The sequence below is a fragment of the Podarcis vaucheri genome (genome assembly GCF_965113315.1).
Source record: "Podarcis vaucheri genome assembly, chromosome: 13".
Classification (NCBI taxonomy): Eukaryota; Metazoa; Chordata; class Lepidosauria; order Squamata; family Lacertidae; genus Podarcis; species Podarcis vaucheri.
The window spans coordinates 2,887,556-2,907,015 of record NC_138751.1 but is presented as its reverse complement, the minus strand read 5'-3'; the positions used below and the strand labels follow the sequence as shown (position 1 = coordinate 2,907,015).

The window sequence follows — 19,460 nt, the reverse complement described above, 5'->3', positions numbered from 1 at the left end:
TTACGCGGTGGTTAGACTAGATTGGACTTTGTCAAGTACCAGTGGGGTGTGCCTGCCTCTGCCTGGGAATGCTTAAAAACCAAAAAAAATTCTGTGATATTCGAATGGATAGTGCAATTTTTAAATTCGGACGCACCGAAAAACAAAAGCGCCAAAGTCGCTTTGGGTTCAAAATGGCGCCTGGCGTTGACGCGCCAACGAAATCTACCCCCTTCAGGAAAACTTGTTGGGGAGGATTTCGAGACGATATCTCAAGAGGCGGCCGAACTTATCCCAAAACAAGGGCCAAGTCACGCCAAAGTGACGTTTGTCCACCATCTTGATTCCAAATGGCAGCCGGCCAAAATACAGGAAAGCCGCTGTTCCAAAATATAGAGAAAACTGGATCCAATTTGTTTTGTTGCGCCATTACGTGAGCCTTAATCCCGATTTCCTGTGTGGGGTGTTCACACACAATCCCGTTCACCTCACGAGATATCCAGGTGTGTTGCGAGAGAGCGAGAAAAAAACTTTTCTCTACGCACTGAACACATTTCCTCTTCACTTCCTGAACAGCAAAAACCCCACACCAGTTTCTTTTTTTTTAAAAAAATGAATTTATTTAATCCACTTTAACGGCACACACTAAAAGTTTCTGGCGTGCGCTCGGACCCCTGGCGCGAAATGCGGCCATCCTATATCTCCGTCCCCCCGTTAACCGAATAATGGTGAATTATCCAGCCCGTTGGCCCCACAACCTCATTCAGAGACCCCTCTCTGCCCCACAGAACTTGTCGGGGGGGGGGGGGAAATCCAGCCATTATGGAAGGTCAGCAGCCAGAAAAAACTGTGGCCAGCTTGGCGGCACTTTGCTCTCCTCCCCGTTGCCCCCCGGGTTATCTGGCCTGGCCAGCTCCTGTGGGTCAGCCGTGGGTCAGGAAACAGAAGGGGCACTGCTAGCCTACGCAGACCAGACACAAGCCATTTTTTTTGGGGGGGGGAGATATCACAATTGTTTCATGGGAACCAGAGGCGATTCAAAATAGCCAGCGGGGTGCTTCCTGCTGGAAAACGGCACCGATTTTATAGAATTGTATGGCTGGGAGGGACCCTCAAAGGTCATCCATCCCAACCCTCCCTCTTGCAATGGCAGGAAATTTTTACCCAATGTGATTCTCGAACCCAGGGCCCCGAGATTATTAAGAGCCAAAAGCAAAAATGTTCAGAGATTGGTTGGGTTAGAACAGGCTTCGCCGATCCGGCGCCACTCCAGAGGCTTCGTACTACAACTCCCAACCGAGGGGCGATAGGTTGGCTAAGCCGGGATTAGAAAGAGGGTCGCATGACTCTGGGGACCGGATTTCCAAAACCCCATTAGGAAGCGGAGAGGGGGTGCTGCTGCAATGATTTGCCCTGTGAAGGCAAAAGGGGTGCCGGGTTCTGGATTCGAGTCCTACGTAAGTTGCAGGGTGCCCGTTTTAAGAAGACATTGTGGGGGAAAGGAGGGGTGTTTTTAGGCAGTTTTTAGGGGATGCAGTCTGATTTCGATCACATTATCTAGAATAGACCCCCCCTCTTCTTCTTCCTCACCCCCCAAGAGGGGCGGATGGGGGGGTGTTGTCCGCACTGACTTTCAGCAGCCCACTCTCTCTCCCCCCCTCGCACCCGGATCCATTTCCCTGCTCTCGAGGGTCTTAAATATCATCCCGGAGAAAAGATAAATGGAGATATTAAAAACACGCAGGGATGCTCGACAGATGAAGACCATCTGGGCCGGTGTGTTTTGGGGGGGGGCAAACGCCCCCCTCCTCTCCATCCGGGATCCATTTCTTTTTCCTGCCCCCAACAAACCACCCCACACTTTCCCATCCCGTCAGCAGGCCTCTTTCCACCCCCCCAAAAAAAACCTCGCCTGCAAAGGGGTTCGCTATCGGTACCCTTAAATCTTAATTGGGGGGGGGTCTCCTTCCTCTTTTATCTCATGTCAGGAAGTGGGGTGGGGGTCCAGTATCCCCTCCAAGTCCGGATGCGGGGTAGAAATTTATTGGGGTGATGTGGTGCAGAGTGGGGAGTGAGGCCAGCCTAATTCGAAACAGGCTCTGTTTTTATGGAGCGCTCAGAACTAGCCAGTCGGAGACCGCCGTCTCCCCCCACCCTAAAAAAATTTCCCGAAAAACACTCAAACACCCCCCCCACCTCCACCTTTCCTGGACATCGCTGTCTGGAATCAATTTATGTCTCAAGTTATGCCGGTTTTCCCGGCGAAAGTGGCCTTAAAGGAAAATGGGGGGTATTTAAATAAACGGCAACCGCCCCCCCAAATCTCCCCATTTGTGTGGGTGCCACCGGGATTTAGGCTTGCTAGGCGCTGGACGGCACAGAAACTGACTCAGTAGAGTGCGAGGATGAGGGTGGCGAGTTCGAATCCCACGTCGAGCCAAAGATTCCTGGCTTGCAAGCGGGTTGGAATGGATGACCTTCGGGGGTCCCGTTCCAACTCGACAGTCCTGTGACGCCAGGAGCTCGGATGGTGGTGGAATCCCCTTCGCTGGAGGTTTTCCGTTTTCAATTTATTTAACATAATTATGACAAAATACAAGCAAAATACTGCAAATACATACATATCTATTTCAGACAAGCACACAAACATAAAAAAGAATAGAAAAGGAAAAAGGAAGAAAGGAAAGAAAGAAAGAAAGAAAGAAAGAAAGAAAGAAAGAAAGAAAGAAAGAATAAGGAGAAAAAGAAGAAGAAAAATTGGAAGAATTTCTTCCAAATTTCCTTTACAAATATCTCAACAATAACATTTCATTGATTGACTTCCGTCGCACTCCCTATATACATTCTAAGCAAAATTCTATCTGTTATTCTGTATTTTCCCCAATCTCACACAAATATTCTAATCCAATAAGTTTTCTAAATCTTTCACAAATCTATTCTAAACACAACCAATGCCTTACACTTAACCTTTGCCTACATAAATAACCATTGAAACATTTCCATCGTTTCCGGAGGTTTTTAAGCAGTGGGGTTGGAATAGATGACCGCGGGGTGTCCCTCCCTGAATTTGAGCTCCCCACCGCATCTCCTTTCGCCCTGCTGACCCTCTCCAAGAACCCAGGAGGCGCTTGGACCTTGTCTCCATCTTTAACTCGCTGGCTTTCGGCCCCCTAAATCCTATTCCCTAACAGATTATCTCCGCAGACCACTGGATCAAGACGGGTCAGGGCTGCCGATTCTCTTAGATTTGTCAGCAGCCTTTGACATGGTCAGTCAAGATCTTCTGAACCACCGCCTCACCAACACGGGGATACAGGGCATAGCCGAAAAATTGCTGTGCTCTTTTATCTCTGGTTAGGGACAGAGGGTGGCACTAGGGAGGGAAATGTCATGGCGCCAATCCTTGGTGTGTGGAGTGCCGCAGGGCGCAATCCTCTCCCCGATGCTTTTTAACATCTTTATGTGATGTATGGAAGTGAGAGCTGGACCATCAAGAAGGCTGATGGCCGAAGAATGGATGCTTTTGAATTCTGGTGCTGGAGGAGACTCTTGAGAGTCCCCTGGACTGCAAGAAGATCCAACCTCTCCATTCGGAAGGAAATCAGCCCTGAGTGCTCACTGGAAGGACAGATCGTGAAGCTGAGGCTCCAAGACTTTGGCCACCTCCGGAGAAGAGAAGACTCCCTGGAAAAGACCTTGATATTGGGAAAGATGGAGGGCGCAAGGAGAAGGGGACGACGGAGGACGAGATGGTGGGACGGTGTTCTCGAAGAGACCAGCATGAGTCTGACCAAAGTGCGGGATGCAGTGGAAGACAGAAGTGCCTGGCATGCTCTGGTCCCTCCTGTGTGTGTCTTTATTATTGTTAATCTTTTCTTTTTTTACTTTTTTTACTATGTTCATTTTTCATTATGTTTCATTATGTTCTTATTATCATTAACATTTAGCTTTCCAAATAATAATAATAATAATAATAATAATAATAATAACTTGGATTAAAAACTCAAACCGTCTTCCCAAGAAGTGTTGCCATTTAAACTGCAAGTGCGGAGAAGGAACCCCAACAAAGAAAAGTGAAGGTGTAACCAGCCCTCTGCTCGATGGCTTTCCTCGTCTTCTAATTAATCTATACAAATCTGTCGCCGGCAAATCTTGTTATTGCTTCGTATCACTGGAGCCAAACATTTCTTACCCGGGAGGCGGGTTATTGCTTTGTTCGTTTTTTTGCTCCTGTTTTTATTCCGCATTCTGCGTTTTTATCTCATATTTTTTACGCTGTGAGAACTTGGGACGAAGGGCGCTATGCAGATTTAATAAATAACAATAATAATTGCAGGGGTTGGACTAGATGACCGCTGGGGGTCTCATCTAACTCTGCGAATCTACGATTCTATGAAATATCCCAGCATATTCTAGTCTTTGCTCCTCCTGCTCTGAAAAAGGCCCAGGACTCCACTTCCTCAAATTCAACCCTATGAACGTTCATGGGAAATAAACCCCATAGGAATAAATTGAGAAAAGATGGTTAGGATGAGACGGCAGGGATTTCAGCTCGGGGACAGAATTACCCGGATTTTTTTGGCAATTTTGGAGAGTCCTGTCGCCCTTCCACAGGGGACCCAGGAGTCCGGAGACAGGAGACATAACACATACACTCAACCAAAAACAGAATTTTCTATCTCGGCTGCTGGCAGAAACAGGGGAAGCCCTGCGCTATCATTTCTGACAGTCAGCAAAATCTATTATTTGGCTGCTTCCATTATATATCTCCCCTGCAGACCTCTCCCGTTCCCATCCACCCAGCGCTCAGGAAATTCCTGCACCCGCTGCCAGGCATTCATCCGCGGCGGGTTATTGTTCTGCCACCAACTGCAGCGGAAACCTTTATCACAGAGGAGAGGGCAGATCTATCCGTGCAAAAAAAAAAGAAAGGGGGGGGGATTTTTTTCCAGAGGCTCTTCGGGCAAAGACTCAGCGCCGCTCGCCGCCGCTCATTGGATCTCCCCGCCTCCTGTGGCTGCGCCCATTTCACAGATGAAGGGGCCGGAAAACTGAGTCTGGCCGGCAGAGGGAACTCCAAGGCTTCAGGGGTGCTTTGCCAGGGTCCTTGACTCCATGGGCATTGGCGGCATCTGCCAGCGGTTCTTCAGATCCCAGTCCCTGTGGATGATGGGAGTTGTAGTCCATCACCCTCTGTGGGTTCAAATTTGAGGACACGGTAGTATTTTTGAAGGGCACCTTTTTCTAACCCGGCCCTGGCCAATCTGGGGAGCTTCCTTTAAAAAAAAATTGATTTTAACATATAAATTATAAAATGTACCACAATACTTATCACTCATACAATCTTTTTAGACTTCCATCAGCACCTCTGATGATCCACCGTTTTAACCACTTCTTATGCATTCCTTAACTTTATATTACCTTTAAATATCTTAACTAACCATCCCCCTTCTCCATTTTTGCAATTCTTCCAATAATACTCCTCACAAAACTTCTTGCAACCCTACAAACGTCGTCTGATCTTCACAAATAGTTTTCAAATAGTCCGTAAATTTACTCCAGTCTTCCATGAATTTCTGGTCCCGCCGGTTTCGAATCCTTCCTGTTAGTTTATCTAGTTCTGCATAGTCCATTAACTTCATCCGCCATTCTTCAATCGTCGGTAATTCTTCTTGCTTCCATTTTTGGGCCAATAATATTCTTGCTGCTGTTACTGCATATAAAAAGAGCTTATATTTCTTTCTATTTATATCACTCCCAACAATGCCCAATAAGAATGCTTCTGGTTTCTTTATAAATGTATATTTCAACATTTTTTTTTCATCTCGTTATATATCATCTCCCAGAACCACTTCACCTTTTTACATTCCCACCACATGTGATAAAATGTTCCCTCTTTTTCTTTACATTTCCAACATTTATTGCTGACTTTATACATTTTCGCTAACTTAACAGGTGTAATATACCATCTATAAATCATTTTCATCACATTTTCTTTTAGGGCATTGCACGCAGTAAATTTTAAACCTTCTTTCCATAATCTTACCCAATCACTCAGCTGTATATTATACCCAAAATCTTTGGCCCAGTGAATCATAACCGACTTAACCTCCTCGTCCTTCAAATGCCAATCCGGGGGGCTTCCAGATGTGTTGGACTACAACTCCCATCAGCCCCTGAAAAGCACTGATGGGAGTTGTAGTCCAACACATCTGGAGGATTCTTCCCCAGGGAGAGAATCTTGCACCAGGCAATAAATTGACAATAAATTTCCTCATGTCATAGCTAAAAGCACAAACCCCTCTTGAATTTTGTTTTGTTTTTCCGTGGCCGGGGAGATTAAAAGGCAAGTGGTTTTCCACCGATAGCCTTATTACAGTTCTTCATTTTTTCCTTCTTAAATTTTTATTGATACAGCAAAAAGAAAAAAGAAAAAAGACCAAATTACACACAGGAATAACCATAGACACATAATTTTCTTGTTGTTGTTGTTTAGTCGTTTAGTCGTGTCCGCCTCTTCGTGACCCCCTGGACCAGAGCACGCCAGGCACTTCTGTCTTCCACTGCCTCCTGCAGTTTGATCAAACTCATGCTAGTAGCTTCAAGAACACCATCCAACCATCTCATTCTCCGTCGTCCCCTTCTCCTTGTGCCCTCCATCTTTCCCAACATCAGGGTCTTTTCCAGGGAGTCTTCTCTTCTCATGAGGTGGCCAAAGTCTTGGAGCCTCAGCTTCACGATCTGTCCTTCCAGTGAGCACTCAGGGCTGATTTCCTTCAGAATGGAGAGGTTTGATCTTCTTGCAGTCCATGGGACTCTCAAGAGTCTCCTCCAGCACCAGAATTCAAAAGCATCAATTCTTCGGCGATCAGCCTTCTTTATGGTCCAGCTCTCACTTCCATACATCACTACTGGGAAAACCATGGCTTTAACTATACGGACCTTTGTTGGCAAGGTGATATCTCTGCTTTTTAAGATGTTGTCTAGGTTTGCCATCGCCTTTCTCCCAAGGAGCAGGCGTCTTTTAATTTCGTGGCTGCTGTCACCATCTGCACTGATCATGGAGCCCAAGAAAGTAAAATCTCTCACTGCCTCCATTTCTTCCCCATCTATTTGCCAGGAGGTGATGGGCCCAGTGGCCATGATCTTCGTTTTTTTGATGTTGAGCTTCAGACCATATTTTGCGCTCTCCTCTTTCACCCTCATTAAAAGGTTCTTTAATTCCTCTTCACTTTCTGCCATCAAGGTTGTGTCATCTGCATATCTGAGGTTGTTGATATTTCTTCCGGCAATCTTAATTCCGGCTTGGGATTCATCCAGCCCAGCCTTTCGCATGATGAATTCTGCATATAAGTTAAATAAACAGGGAGACAATATACAGCCTTGCCGTACTCCTTTCCCAATTTGGAACCAATCAGTTGTTCCATATCCAGTTCTAACTGTAGCTTCTTGTCCCACATAGAGATTTCTCAGGAGACAGATGAGGTGATCAGGCACTCCCATTTCTTTAAGAACTTGCCATAGTTTGCTGTGGTCAACACAGTCAAAGGCTTAACAAACAATAAAACATACATTGGTCTTCACACTAAAGACCCGACCTCCCGTCTATTCCATATTTCGATTTTGTATTATTTATTGCCAATACACACTTTGATCATAATTAAACTTTTTCTAAATAATATCTAATTTCTTATATCTGCCTTGCAACTATGACCGAAGTTCCTCGAATGCTGCAACAGAATTTAAACTTCAATATCTATTTTTCTAATATTCTTTGAAAACCTCCCGTTTCGAAACAAAATCCTGTTTTGATTTATTCTTTAGTTTTTCTTATTACAGCCTTGTTACACTTCTTATGCTGCATATAATATATGGCACATATATAAAATCTCACTACAAACTACAAATGAATAAGGAATGGTTCATACGCGGCAAGGTTCAAATATATGCAGGGGTGTCTTTAAATCTTGCTGGGCATGTTCGCACTGGCCTCAGTGGTACCTCTGAAAAAAGATGGGGGGGGGAATCAACATTTTTTAAAATAAAAAAAACCACTTTCTGATTTGGATAGGGCAGCCTAAAGTCAAATTGGTTTGGTAGGGAGTGGTTAAATGTCGGGTTTCTGTTTGCTTTTAAAATAAACCTACTGCAGATTCAATAAAATAAAATAAAAATAAAATAAAATAAAAATTAGAACCACTGAATCATAGAACTTAAAAGTTGCAGTGGATTCAAATGGACACCTAGAACGGTTTCCTGAGCCTCCTGCAATTATTATTAATAATTACTTTTATAATAATAGCTATGAATATTATTAATTATTTGTTATTTGTTATTATTAATATCTATGCCGAGAGCTGGTTTCGAACCCGCGGAGCTGTGTCTTTTTTTGGCCGCCATCTTGCATTCAGAAAGAACCTGATGCGCAGGCGCAGCTTCCGCACCACCCTAATTAACCCAGAAGGCCGCTCTTGCCTCCCTCCCTCCCTTTCCCGCCGCTCATTCTCTAGATAGAGCGCTCCCAGCTCGGCCGCCATCTTCGATTCACAACGAGGCTACGCGCCAGGCCCCGCCCACAGCCCCGCCCCTCGGAGGTTACGCTTGCAAAGCCTTCTACGTTTCCATAGAGGGCGGGAGTGTGTTACGCCACGGGAATTGCCGGGCTGGGCCTTGCTGCGCCGCGCGACTCTATGGTTCTCCATGGCTTTAGATAGAGCGTTTTCAGGACAGGCGCCATCTTGGACCGAAAACGAGGCTACTCGCTTCCTTTTGCACCGCCTGCTTCAGCCGTCCCCAGATTCTTCCCCGCCGGAGGCAAAGAGTGGAGTTTAGACGAGGGAGAAGCCGAGTGGAGGGGCTTGGAGATAAAAAGGGGTAAGGGGCCGTGGGTGGGGGGCGGGTGCAAGGGGGAAATGGGTGCAATGTGCAATTTGGGCTGCAGCAGGAAAGGTGCAAAGGCGGGAGGTTGCAAACTGGCAGGATCCTGCAAAATACTCCGCCCTTAAAACATCAAAAGATCCCTGCGGCATCCGGATTCGACCCAGGGCCGGACTAAGACTTTTGCAAGCACCGCAAAAATTATGCTGTGAGGCTCCCCGCCCTCCTCCCAATATGTAATTCAAAATAAAAACAAAACAAAACACTAAACTTCCGCATGATGAATTCTGCATATCAGTTAAATAAGCAGGGAGACAATATACAGCCTTGCCGTACTCTTTTCCCAATTTTGAACCAATCAGTTGTTCCGTATCCAGTTCAAACTGTAGCTTCTTGTCCCACATCCTGCAAAATAAAAGGTAAAGGGACCCCCGACCATTAGGTCCAGTCGTGGCTGACTCTGGGGTTGCAGCGCTCATCTCGCTTTACTGGCCGAGGGAGCCGGTGTACAGCTTCCGGGTCATGTGGCCAGCAGACTAAGCCGCTTCTGGCGAACCAGAGCAGCGCACGGAAACGCCGTTTACCTTCCCGCCAGAGTGGTACCTATTTATCTACTTGCACTGGTGTGCTTTCGAACTGCTAGGTTGGCAGGAGCAGGGACCGAGCAACGGGAGCTCACCCCGTCATTGCGGGGATTCGAACCGCCAACTCTCTGATCCACAAGTCCTAGGCTCTGCGGTTTAACCCACAGCGCCCACCCGCGTCCCCTCCTGCAAAATACTCCCCCCTTAAAACATCAAAAGATCACTGTGGCAGCTGGATTCGACCCAGGGCCGGACTAAGACTTTTGCAAGCACCGGAAAAAATTATGCTGTGAGGCTCCCCGCCCCCTCCCAATATGTAATTCAAAATAAAAACACAACACTAAACTCAGTGCTGTTTTCCAAAATGGCCCAAGGCTTACATGTATGCTGTAACGGGCATGCATGGATGTTTTAAACGCCTGGGTGGATCTGATTTCCTCGTGTTATTTCGATTTAATGTTAGGACACCGTCCACCCCACCCGCCTCCGGTTTAGGTGGGGATAAGGAATAAAAAGAGAGCAGTAAAATGGGTGTAGAGTGGAGGGTTAGGAAGTTTCTATCTAAATTTTGGTTTTAAACGCAGTGTAAGGTAGTCTCTATGGGAGTAAATTGTATTTAATTATGGGGTATCAGAGTTTTTAGGGGGCTAAACAAATTGGGATAGCAGGCTTGTTGGTTTTTGAATGTCTGGTGTAGATTTTTTCAATTTTGTTGTTCTGTATGGGACAATGACAATAAAGATTATCGTATCGTCTAACGAAGTCCTGATTTTCCCCTTGATGAATACTGGGATGCAGTACCAATATCAAATCCGCAGAAATAAAAATCTCATTTTCCTCATGTCCCTGCTTTTCTGGTGCCCTAAGCAAGCGACAATCACTACCAGGTGGGCGGGGTAGAAATAATAAATTATTATTATTTATTATGGCAGTGAATTCCACAACTATCCATGAGGATGAGCTCCTTCCAATAAAAACAGGGGTGCTTATCTCTTCCTCCTGAAGCTCCTCTGCTATGTCCCCCCCAAAAAAGGAGAGTTCACTTCTCGGGCTTTAGTTAGGACAGGCTGGTGAAATCCAGAAGTTTTGGACTACAACTCCCATCAGCCCCAGAACCTAGTGCGAAACAAGCAGAGAGACCAGGCTGGGGACTGTCTGCTCAGAGCAGACGTTTGGAAACAGCGCCCTCTGCTGGCGGGTTACTGGAAGTTTGCACTGCTGCCGCTTACATATTGCATCATTGGTTCCGAGAGTGTGCAGCAGCGCCCCCTGGGGGCCGGTGGGATTAATTGTGCATTTAATTGTGTTTTGAATGTCATTGCGTTACTTCTCTCCCTTAGCTGTTCTGCACAATGCCTTTTTTTATAGGGTGGGGAGTTTATCGAACCAAGGGGCAGTAGAGTCGGCCCCACCTGGCCTCAAAAATTGGAAACCACTGGTTTGAATACTCTCTTCTCTTATCTACAGGTTGCATTTGTCCCATGATGGCTGCTGCCCCCACTCTCACCTGCAGCGATGACACAGACAGCCTCCCTTGCGCTGCACCCGTGCCCCTCCCACCCCCGACCCCCCAAGGCTTGGTCCCCGAGCCTGAGATGGTGCTCACCCCCGAGCGAGCCTGTGTGAGGAGGCCGGGGGGCGGGATCCTTCGGCGACCCCAGCAGGGGAAAGCACACCGTAGACAGGTAAATTTGAGCTGGGAGCATGAGGAGGAAAGTGGAGAGGAGGTGGTTTGAAACTACCAAATTGGGAAATCTATGCAGGAAGGCGGGACGCGGGTGGCGCTGTGGGTTAAACCACAGAGCCCAGGGCTTGCCGATCAGAAGGTCGGCGGTTCGAATCTCTGCGACGGGGTGAGCTCCCGTTGCTCGGTCCCTGCTCCTGCCAACCTAGCAGTTCGAAAGCACACCAGTGCAAGTAGATCAATAGGTACCGCTCTGGTGGGAAAGTAAACGGCGTTTCCATGCGCTGCTCTGGTTCGCCAGAAGCGGCTTAGTCCTGCTGGCCACATGACCCGGAAGCTGTATTCTGGCTCCCTTGGCCAGTAAAGCGAGATGAGCGCCGCAACCCCAGAGTCGGCCACGACTGGACCGAATGGTCAGGGATCCCTTTACCTTTATGCAGGAAGGCAAAGAGGTAGGACTTGCCCACACCCTCTCCAGAGGGGAAGGGATGTAGTTCAGTGTGAAAGCATCTGCCCTGTATCAGAAGGCCCCTCGTTGCACCCCAGAGAGGGCTGGGAGAGGGGCCCTGGAGAGGTGCTGCCAGTCAGTGTCAGCAGTATTGAGGTATAAGGACCTCCATGGTTTGGCTCATCTTTCCTGTCTTCCTGAGGTGTTTGCTGCAGAGAACTGAGGTTGTTCTGGTGCTTTTAGGGACTTTTCCCCCCAAGAGGGCCAGATTTGATGAAGTGAGCATGCATGAGGGCCAACAAAAGTTATTGATTTTATCTTCGGATTGAAGTTGTTGAGCTTTCAACAACAAAAGGATCTGGACTCCTTGGCCCTTGGCAGGTTTGGAATAAACATCCTCAAATCTATTAGTAGAACATATGACAGATAATGCAATGATATGTACAATTTTTAACATGGAGAGAATAATATGTGCAAACAAATCAGAGAGGGTAGCTGGGGGAAGTCCTTAGAGGGTGGGAGAAGGAGGGAAAATGTTATTTATTCATTTTTTTAAATGATATTTATTATTATTTCATAAACAAAACAATAGAAACAAATTCCAACATTCAAATTACAAAAAGCAAAACAAAATAAAGATACCCAGTAGAAAAACAGTTGATAGAAAAGAAAAAAAGATAAAGAATTAGAACAAAGAAAAAAGCCAAAAATTAGAACTGAAAAATAGATTAATATTTTCAAATCTTATATTTTCTTCACTAGTTTCTTGACCTTCTCACACCTCCCATTTTGTATTCCAGTTCAGATATGTAATTCAGCAAATCCTTACCCTCTAACTTTCATCCTTACTCCATATGTTAACCTATTATTATAAATATCCGTTTTCAATTGTCAGTCCCTATTTACAGTTTCTTAGGCATCTCTTTACCAGTACCGCTTATTTTCATTCAAACGTCAATTCAACATTCCTTAATTTTACAGTGCTTCTGCAAGTAATCTTTAAACTTCTTCCAATCTTCCTCCACCGACTCTGGGGAAATGTTATTGGTTATTTTGATTGATAATTTGTTTCATTAAAATGGTTTAATAAAAATATATTTATTTTAAAAAAATATTTTTATTAGGAATTTAAACAAAGCATATTATCTTAAAACATATAATCCTTAATTCCCCCCATTTCCCCCCCCCATAAAACAACCCCCCCTCCCCGCCCGCCCCCGACTTCCCTCAGTTCCAATCTCTGGTTTCTCTATAGATGCTATTCTCTGCATGTTACAAAATTGTATAAATCCTTCATTTATCTGACTGATTATTATCTATAAAAAGTTTGTGAGTGTTTATTCAAAGCCTGCCAAGGAGTCCAGTTCACTTTGTTGCTTCTTTAAATACCGTATTTTTTGCTCCATAACACTCACTTTTTTCCTCCTAGAAAGTACGAGGAAATGTATGTGCGTGTTATGGAGCGAATGCCTACGGATGGCGGGGGGACCCCCTTCCTTCCCTCCTCCGTGGCTCGCTTTGCTCGCTTTGAAACAGCAAAGCGGGAGAAGAGCCACTGAGTGGGGAGAAGAGAGGGACAGAGAGCCTGATTACAAAGCACGGATCCACATGGATCCTTAGGATTTTTGCACTGGGTCACCCCAAATTCACCATCAGATCACATAGCATGTCCATGGCTACAGCTTGCACCAAAAAAATCACGCACCCACTGTTGCCTGGGGCCGCAGTGGTGCAAAAACGTGGTTACAAAGCATGGGTCCACATGGATCCTCAGGATTTTTGCATTGGGCTACCCCAAACTCACCATCAGATCACATGTCTGTGGCCACAGCATGAACCACAAAAATCATACATCCACTGTTTCGTTTAGAATTTTTTTTTTCTTGTTTTCCTCCTCTAAAAACTATGTGCGTGTTATGGTCGGGTGCGTGTTATCGAGCAAAAAATACGGTACTTTGCAAAAGGTTCCCATTCATCTTTAAAGTCACAGTTATCCTTCTCCTGCAGTTTATGTGTCAATAATAAAAATATATTTAAAAAAGAAGTTGTTGAGCTTTTTTTACAATTTCCCCCCAAAGTTATTGAGCTTTTTTAAGGATTAGAGTTGTCGACCGCCTTTTAGGATTTTGCCCCAGGAAATAAACAGCCACAGAGGCCAGAATAAACTGACCGGCAGGCCGGATTAGGCCCCCGAAATGGACTTTGGACATGCCTGGTCTTATGGATTTGCTCCTGGATTTCCTCCTGAGCCTTTTCTTCTGCGGAAGATGTTTCTCATTCAAATCAAATATCTTTACTACGGTCAGTGACCAGGAAGCAATTTATAAAATATGACATTAAGAGTAGCGTTGTGCTACAAGTAGCAGTAAAAACATGGCCAATTATCAGAATTGGTGCTTATATTTATGACCAGGTTTCGAGTTTTAAGTTTTTAAAATTCAATTCAGGAGTTGCTACTTGTTTATTATCGTTCTTTCGATGTTTACAGTTTGAACTCCTTTGTAGGCATCATTGCTCGTCTTATTCTTGTTGCAGTGTAACAGTACTTTGCCACGGACCTGTTAATTTCGGGCTCTTTGTCAGCTAAGAGGTGTCTGACATAGGTGTCGTCTGTACTACGAGGTATTTTCCTCAGAATCGGTTCGATCAGCTCTTTTCTTGAGTCTCGATATAATGGGCGGTATAAGATGACATGCCCAATGGTTTCGATTCCATTGCTGTTTTAGCAAGTTGTTCACAATTCACCTCTTCTTCCCCATCTCGGCTGTCCCTTTCCAGGTTCGTTTCAGGCTGGGATCCAAATCCGATGACATCGGGCCGGTCCCCTCAGATGCCCCGCAGCCTGAAACGGAGGTTGCCGTTCCTGCGAGGCGGGGATCCCAGTCGGACGATGTCCAGATAGTCAGCCTCAACCCCCCCAAGCCCAGAGTGGAGGTGGTCCACAGCAGTGCAGCAGAATCTCCCATCACCATCACGCTGGCGAGAGAGCCCTCCCCGAGTCCGGCAGGGGAGGAGAAGGAGGAGGAGACAAAAGAGGGATCGTGTCCGCTCCACAACCTGCTGGCCGGCCCCGTTCCCCACAGCACTCTTGCCCTGGTGGCAGAAGTCCACGCCGTCCGGGAGCAGGGCTTTAATGCCCGGCAGGCGGCTGAACAACTGATGCAGCACTCTTTCGTCGCTCGCTGCGCTGTGGAAGCCCGGGCTGGCGAGGGTGAGTATCGGGAGATGAGCGTTGGGAGGTTTTTTTTTTAAAAAAAGCCCTTCTTTGTGCAGCGCGTGGTTAACCTATGGAACTCCCTGCCTCAGGAGGGTTATCAATGGTCGCTGGCCAGGATTGCCTCCACATCTGGAGGAAGCAAGGCGGCTTAATTCCAGCTGCATAAACAGCCTCGGTCCAGTAAACCTGAAGGAGCGTCTCTACCCCCATCGTTCTGCCCGGACGCTGAGGTCCAGCTCCGAGGGCCTTCTGGCGGTTTCCTCATTGCAAGAAGCCAAATTACAGGGAACCAGGCAGAGGGCCTTCTCGGTGGTGGCACCTGCCCTATGGAATGCCCTCCACCAGATGTCAAGGAAATAAACAAACATTTGACTTTCAGAAGACATCTGAAGGCAGCCCTGTTTAGGGAAGTTTATAAACTTTTCGATGTACCGTATTTTTCACTCCATAAGACGCACCTAGTTTTTAGAGGCGGAATGCAAGAAAAGAAATATTCTTTAAAGGGAGCTCTGAGCAGAGCCTGTATGCATCCCAGCCCGTCTTTAAAGGGAGCGCGGCTCTTGGGGGCTTTTCCGGGAGGTGGGGGAAGGGACAGAGGGGCTAAGCCAGAAGCCAGAACAGCAAGAGGGATCTCTGCGCAGTGAAAGCAGCAATCCCTCTTGCTGTTCCGGCTTCTGGGATAGCTGCACAGTCTGTATTCGCTTCATAAGACACACACACATTTCTCCTTACTTTTTAGGAGGGAAAAAGTGTGTCTTATAGAGCGAAAAATACGGCACTTTTAATCTTTGTTGGAAGCCGCCCAGAGTGGCTGGGGTACAAATAATGAATTTTAGTCCGTCTTCGAACATTCAGCTCCAGTGGACGGCCCAGGTTAGAGTGCGAGGAGAGGGATGAGAACTTCTCTCTACATCCATTTTCTCCATGCCATTCCTCGTTTTATTTTTTTTAATATAATATTTTCTTAGGTTTTATCAACAGAAAAGTTCGAAAAAATACAAAAACAGAAAAATACAAAATTACAAAATACAAAAATACAAACATTAAACACAAAAAAAGAAGAAGGAAAAACACATATAAAAGACAACAAAACTCCCTCTTTCTTAATTTTTCATCTGTAGTTAACTTATTTTCCTGACTTCCTCACGTCTCCCTTTTTTGTATCCCTTTTAAAAATTGGTGCAGCAAATTCATGTCCTATTAGTTTATCTATTATCAATCCCGTCTTACATGTTACCTTATTGCTAGAGCCCCTTCAATTCATTTCAATGTCATCGGCATTCAAAAATTTTGCAATGTTTCTGCAAATAAGCTTTAAATTGCCATTCCTCGTTTTATAAACTCCTCGCCTTTTCTCCCGACACACCTTTTGCAGGTATGAACATCCGTCGGGAGCAGCAACTCTATCAAGGCCTCGTCAGCCTGGAAGTGCCAGAAGTTGAATTGCTCAGCTCGGCCGTGCAAGAGAAACTCGCCCTCGTCCGGACCCGACCTGAACCCAGGAAGGTGAGCAAGGAAGGGGGGTGTGTGGCCTTGAGGAGTCCCCAGAGCTGGAGGAGACAGGTGCCTTTAATTTTTTTTTAACCATTTTTATTGATTTTCCAATAAAAAACATCCAGTTACTATATCCAATCATAATACTCCAATTAAAATAGAAAACTAAAATAAAAGAGACCAAATTCTAGTCCAAATTATAATTATTAATTTTTTGGAGCTCCCCATGGTCTGGATCTCTGAAGAATATCTCCACATCTCAGTCCTGCCTCTCCTCGTTGCTTCCATATTTTCCACTAATAATAATAATAATAATAATAATAATAATTTATTTATACCCCGCCCATCTGGCTGAGTTTCCCCAGCCACTCTGGGCGGCTCCCAATCAAGTGTTAAAAACAGTACAGCGTTAAATATGAAAAAACTTCCCTGAACAGGGCTGCCTTCAGATGTCTTTTAAAGAGAAGATAGCTGCTTATTTCCTTCACATCTGCTGGGAGGGCGTTCCACAGGGTGGGCGCCACCACCGAGAAGGCCCTCTGCCAGGTTCCCTGTAACCTCACTTCTCGCAGGGAGGGAACTGCCAGAAGGCCCTCAGAGCTGGACCTCAGTGTCTGGGCAGAACGATGGGGGTGGAGACGCTCCTTCAGGTATACTGGGCCTTTGAGGCCGTTTAGGGCTTTCAAGGTCAGCACCAACACTTTGAATTGTGCTCGGAAACATACTGGGAGCCAATGCAGATCTCTCAGGACCAGTGTTATGTGGTCCCAGTCACCAGTCTAGCTGCCACATTCTGGATTAATTGCAGTTTCCGGGTTATCTTCAAAGGTAGCCCCACGTAGAGCATGTTGCAGTAGTCCAAGCGGGAGATAACCAGAGAATGCACCACTCTGGCCAGACAGTCTGCGGGCAGGAAGGGTCTCATCCTGCGTACCAGATGGAGCTGGTAGACAGCTGCCCTGGACACAGAGTTAACCTGCGCCTCCATGGACAGCGGTGAGTCCAGAAAGACTCCTAGGCTGCGCATAGTTGCCTCATTCAGGACCAGGGAGTCTTCCACACCTGCCCTCCCCGTCCTCCCAAAACAGTACTTCTGTCTTGTCAGGATTCAACCTCAATCTGTTATCTGCCATCCATCCTCCAACCGCCTCCAGGCACTATTTTGACGCTTTATAATTCTCCGTCCCTGAGTCCACGATTCTCAATCATGTCAGACATCATATACTTTCTCATCGAGACAGGTGACTTTAACCCCACCCCCCAAATTTGGAAATAGCAGGTGGGGTGTCAAGCAACGGTCCAATGGGTTTACATCAGTGTTACGAGTGTCTCTTCAAGCTGAAGGTCCAGCAGCGGGGGTGAATGTGCTGAGTGATGTCCTGTGGAAGACGGGAAGGAGCGTCCTTAAGATCATAATAATTTTTTTATTTATACCCCGCTCATCTGGCTGGACTTCTCCAGCCACTCTGGGCGGCTTCCAACCAAATATTAAAATACAGTGGTGCCTCGCAAGACGGAAAACCCGCTAGACGAAAGGGTTTTCCGTTTTTGAGCTGCTTCGCAAGACGATTTTCCCTATGGGCTTGCTTTGCAAGACGAAAACGTCTTGCAAGTGTTCTGATTTTTCCCCGCTTCCCCCCCCTTTTTCTAAGCCGCTAATAGCCTTTAATAGCCGCTAAACCGCTAATAGTGCTAATCTGCTAATATGGTTGCTTCGCAAGACGAAAAAAACGCTAGACGAAGAGACTCGCGGAACGGATTAATTTCGACTTGCGAGGCACCACTGTACAGTAATACATCAAACATTAAAAGCTTCCCTAAACAGGACTGCCTTCGGATGTCTTCTAACAGCAAGCACCTTGTTCTCAAGAGTGGCCAGGCAGATGGCTCTTTTGGAAAACCCACAGGCAGGATTTGAGCGTGGGAGCACTCGTCCCCCTCTTGTGGTTTCCTGCAACCGGTGTTCACAAGGATGACTGCCTCTTGACACTACTGACGACAGCTCTCTCCTTCCGATAATTTGTCTAATCCTCCTTCGAAGTCCTCCTAGCGGTGCTGCAATAAGATTGCCAGCACATTTGCAAAGCTAAGGTTGCAAATGGTTGGCCTTCCTGAATTGCAGGGGTTGGACCGGATGTCTGTTGGAGTCCCTCACGGCCTCCTGCAGGAGGGGGTTCCACAGTTTAATAATAATAATAATAATAATTTTTATTTATACCCCGCCCTCCCCGGGCTCAGGGCAGCTAATACCGATAAATCATAGTAAAAACGTAATAGGGGAAGGGAAAAAAACACCAATTTAAAATACAGGTTAAAATGCAATTTAAAATGCAGCCTCTTTTTAAAATAGCTGACAAATCAAGACCATAAGGGGAGGGAAACAGAAGGGTCAGACCGAGTCCAAACCAAAGGCCAGGCGGAACAGCTCTGTCTTGCAGGCCCTGCAGAAAGATTAGTCCCGCAGGGCCCTGGTCTCTTGGGACAGAGCGTTCCACCAAGTCGGGGCCAGTGCTGAAAAGGCCCTGGCCCTAGTTGAGACCAATCTAACCTCCTTGAGGCTCGGGACCACCAAAGTGTTGCTATTTGTGGATCTTAAGGTCCTCCATGGGGCATACCAGGAGAGGCGGTCCCGTAGGTACGTGGGTCGCATAGGGCTTTAAAGGTCAAAGCCAGCACCTTAAACCTGACCCTGTACTCCATCGGGAGCCAGTGCAGTTGGTAAAGCATTGGATGACATTGTGCTTTATTACGGACTTTAACATCACACTTCATTAAGGACTTTCCCTCCTAAGCAACTGTCCCGTCTCTTCTCTGCTAGGAGCTGGATTGCACAGGCCCCGACCTCCTGGCCTTCTACGACCCGGAGCAGCTGTTCACGGAGAGCCCCTTCCTGGAGGTGGAGGGTCTGCCCCCTCTGAAGCTGCAACCTCGAACTCGGGACCCAGCCACCACTTTCTTCATGTACCGGAAGTTGCGCCAGTGGGACAGTTAAAGGGCCTTAGGGGATGCCGGCCCATCTGTCCCCCAAAACTGGACTCAAGACTGCTGTGTGGCGCAGGACTATTTATTCAGACAGGACTCCCTTTTGCACCAGAGTTCGCTTTTCATACATAAAACTTAATTGGAAGCACATGTCCTCTCCAGTCTCCCAGTTATTGATCAACAGGGTGGCGTGTC

At 46.5% G+C, this 19,460-nt stretch overlaps 1 protein-coding gene across 1 annotated transcript; it reads left to right on the top strand.

Moving 5' to 3' along the window:
* The first annotated feature begins 8,707 nt into the window (after positions 1-8,707).
* On the top strand, positions 8,708-19,415 carry PPP1R35 (protein phosphatase 1 regulatory subunit 35). Its single transcript, XM_082197950.1, has 5 exons — positions 8,708-8,853; positions 10,908-11,125; positions 14,351-14,783; positions 16,165-16,295; positions 19,102-19,415. The coding sequence occupies exons 2-5, from the start codon at positions 10,922-10,924 to the stop codon at positions 19,273-19,275; spliced, it is 942 nt and encodes a 313-aa protein (XP_082054076.1). The 5' UTR covers positions 8,708-8,853; positions 10,908-10,921; the 3' UTR covers positions 19,276-19,415.
* The last annotated feature ends 45 nt before the right edge of the window (positions 19,416-19,460 follow it).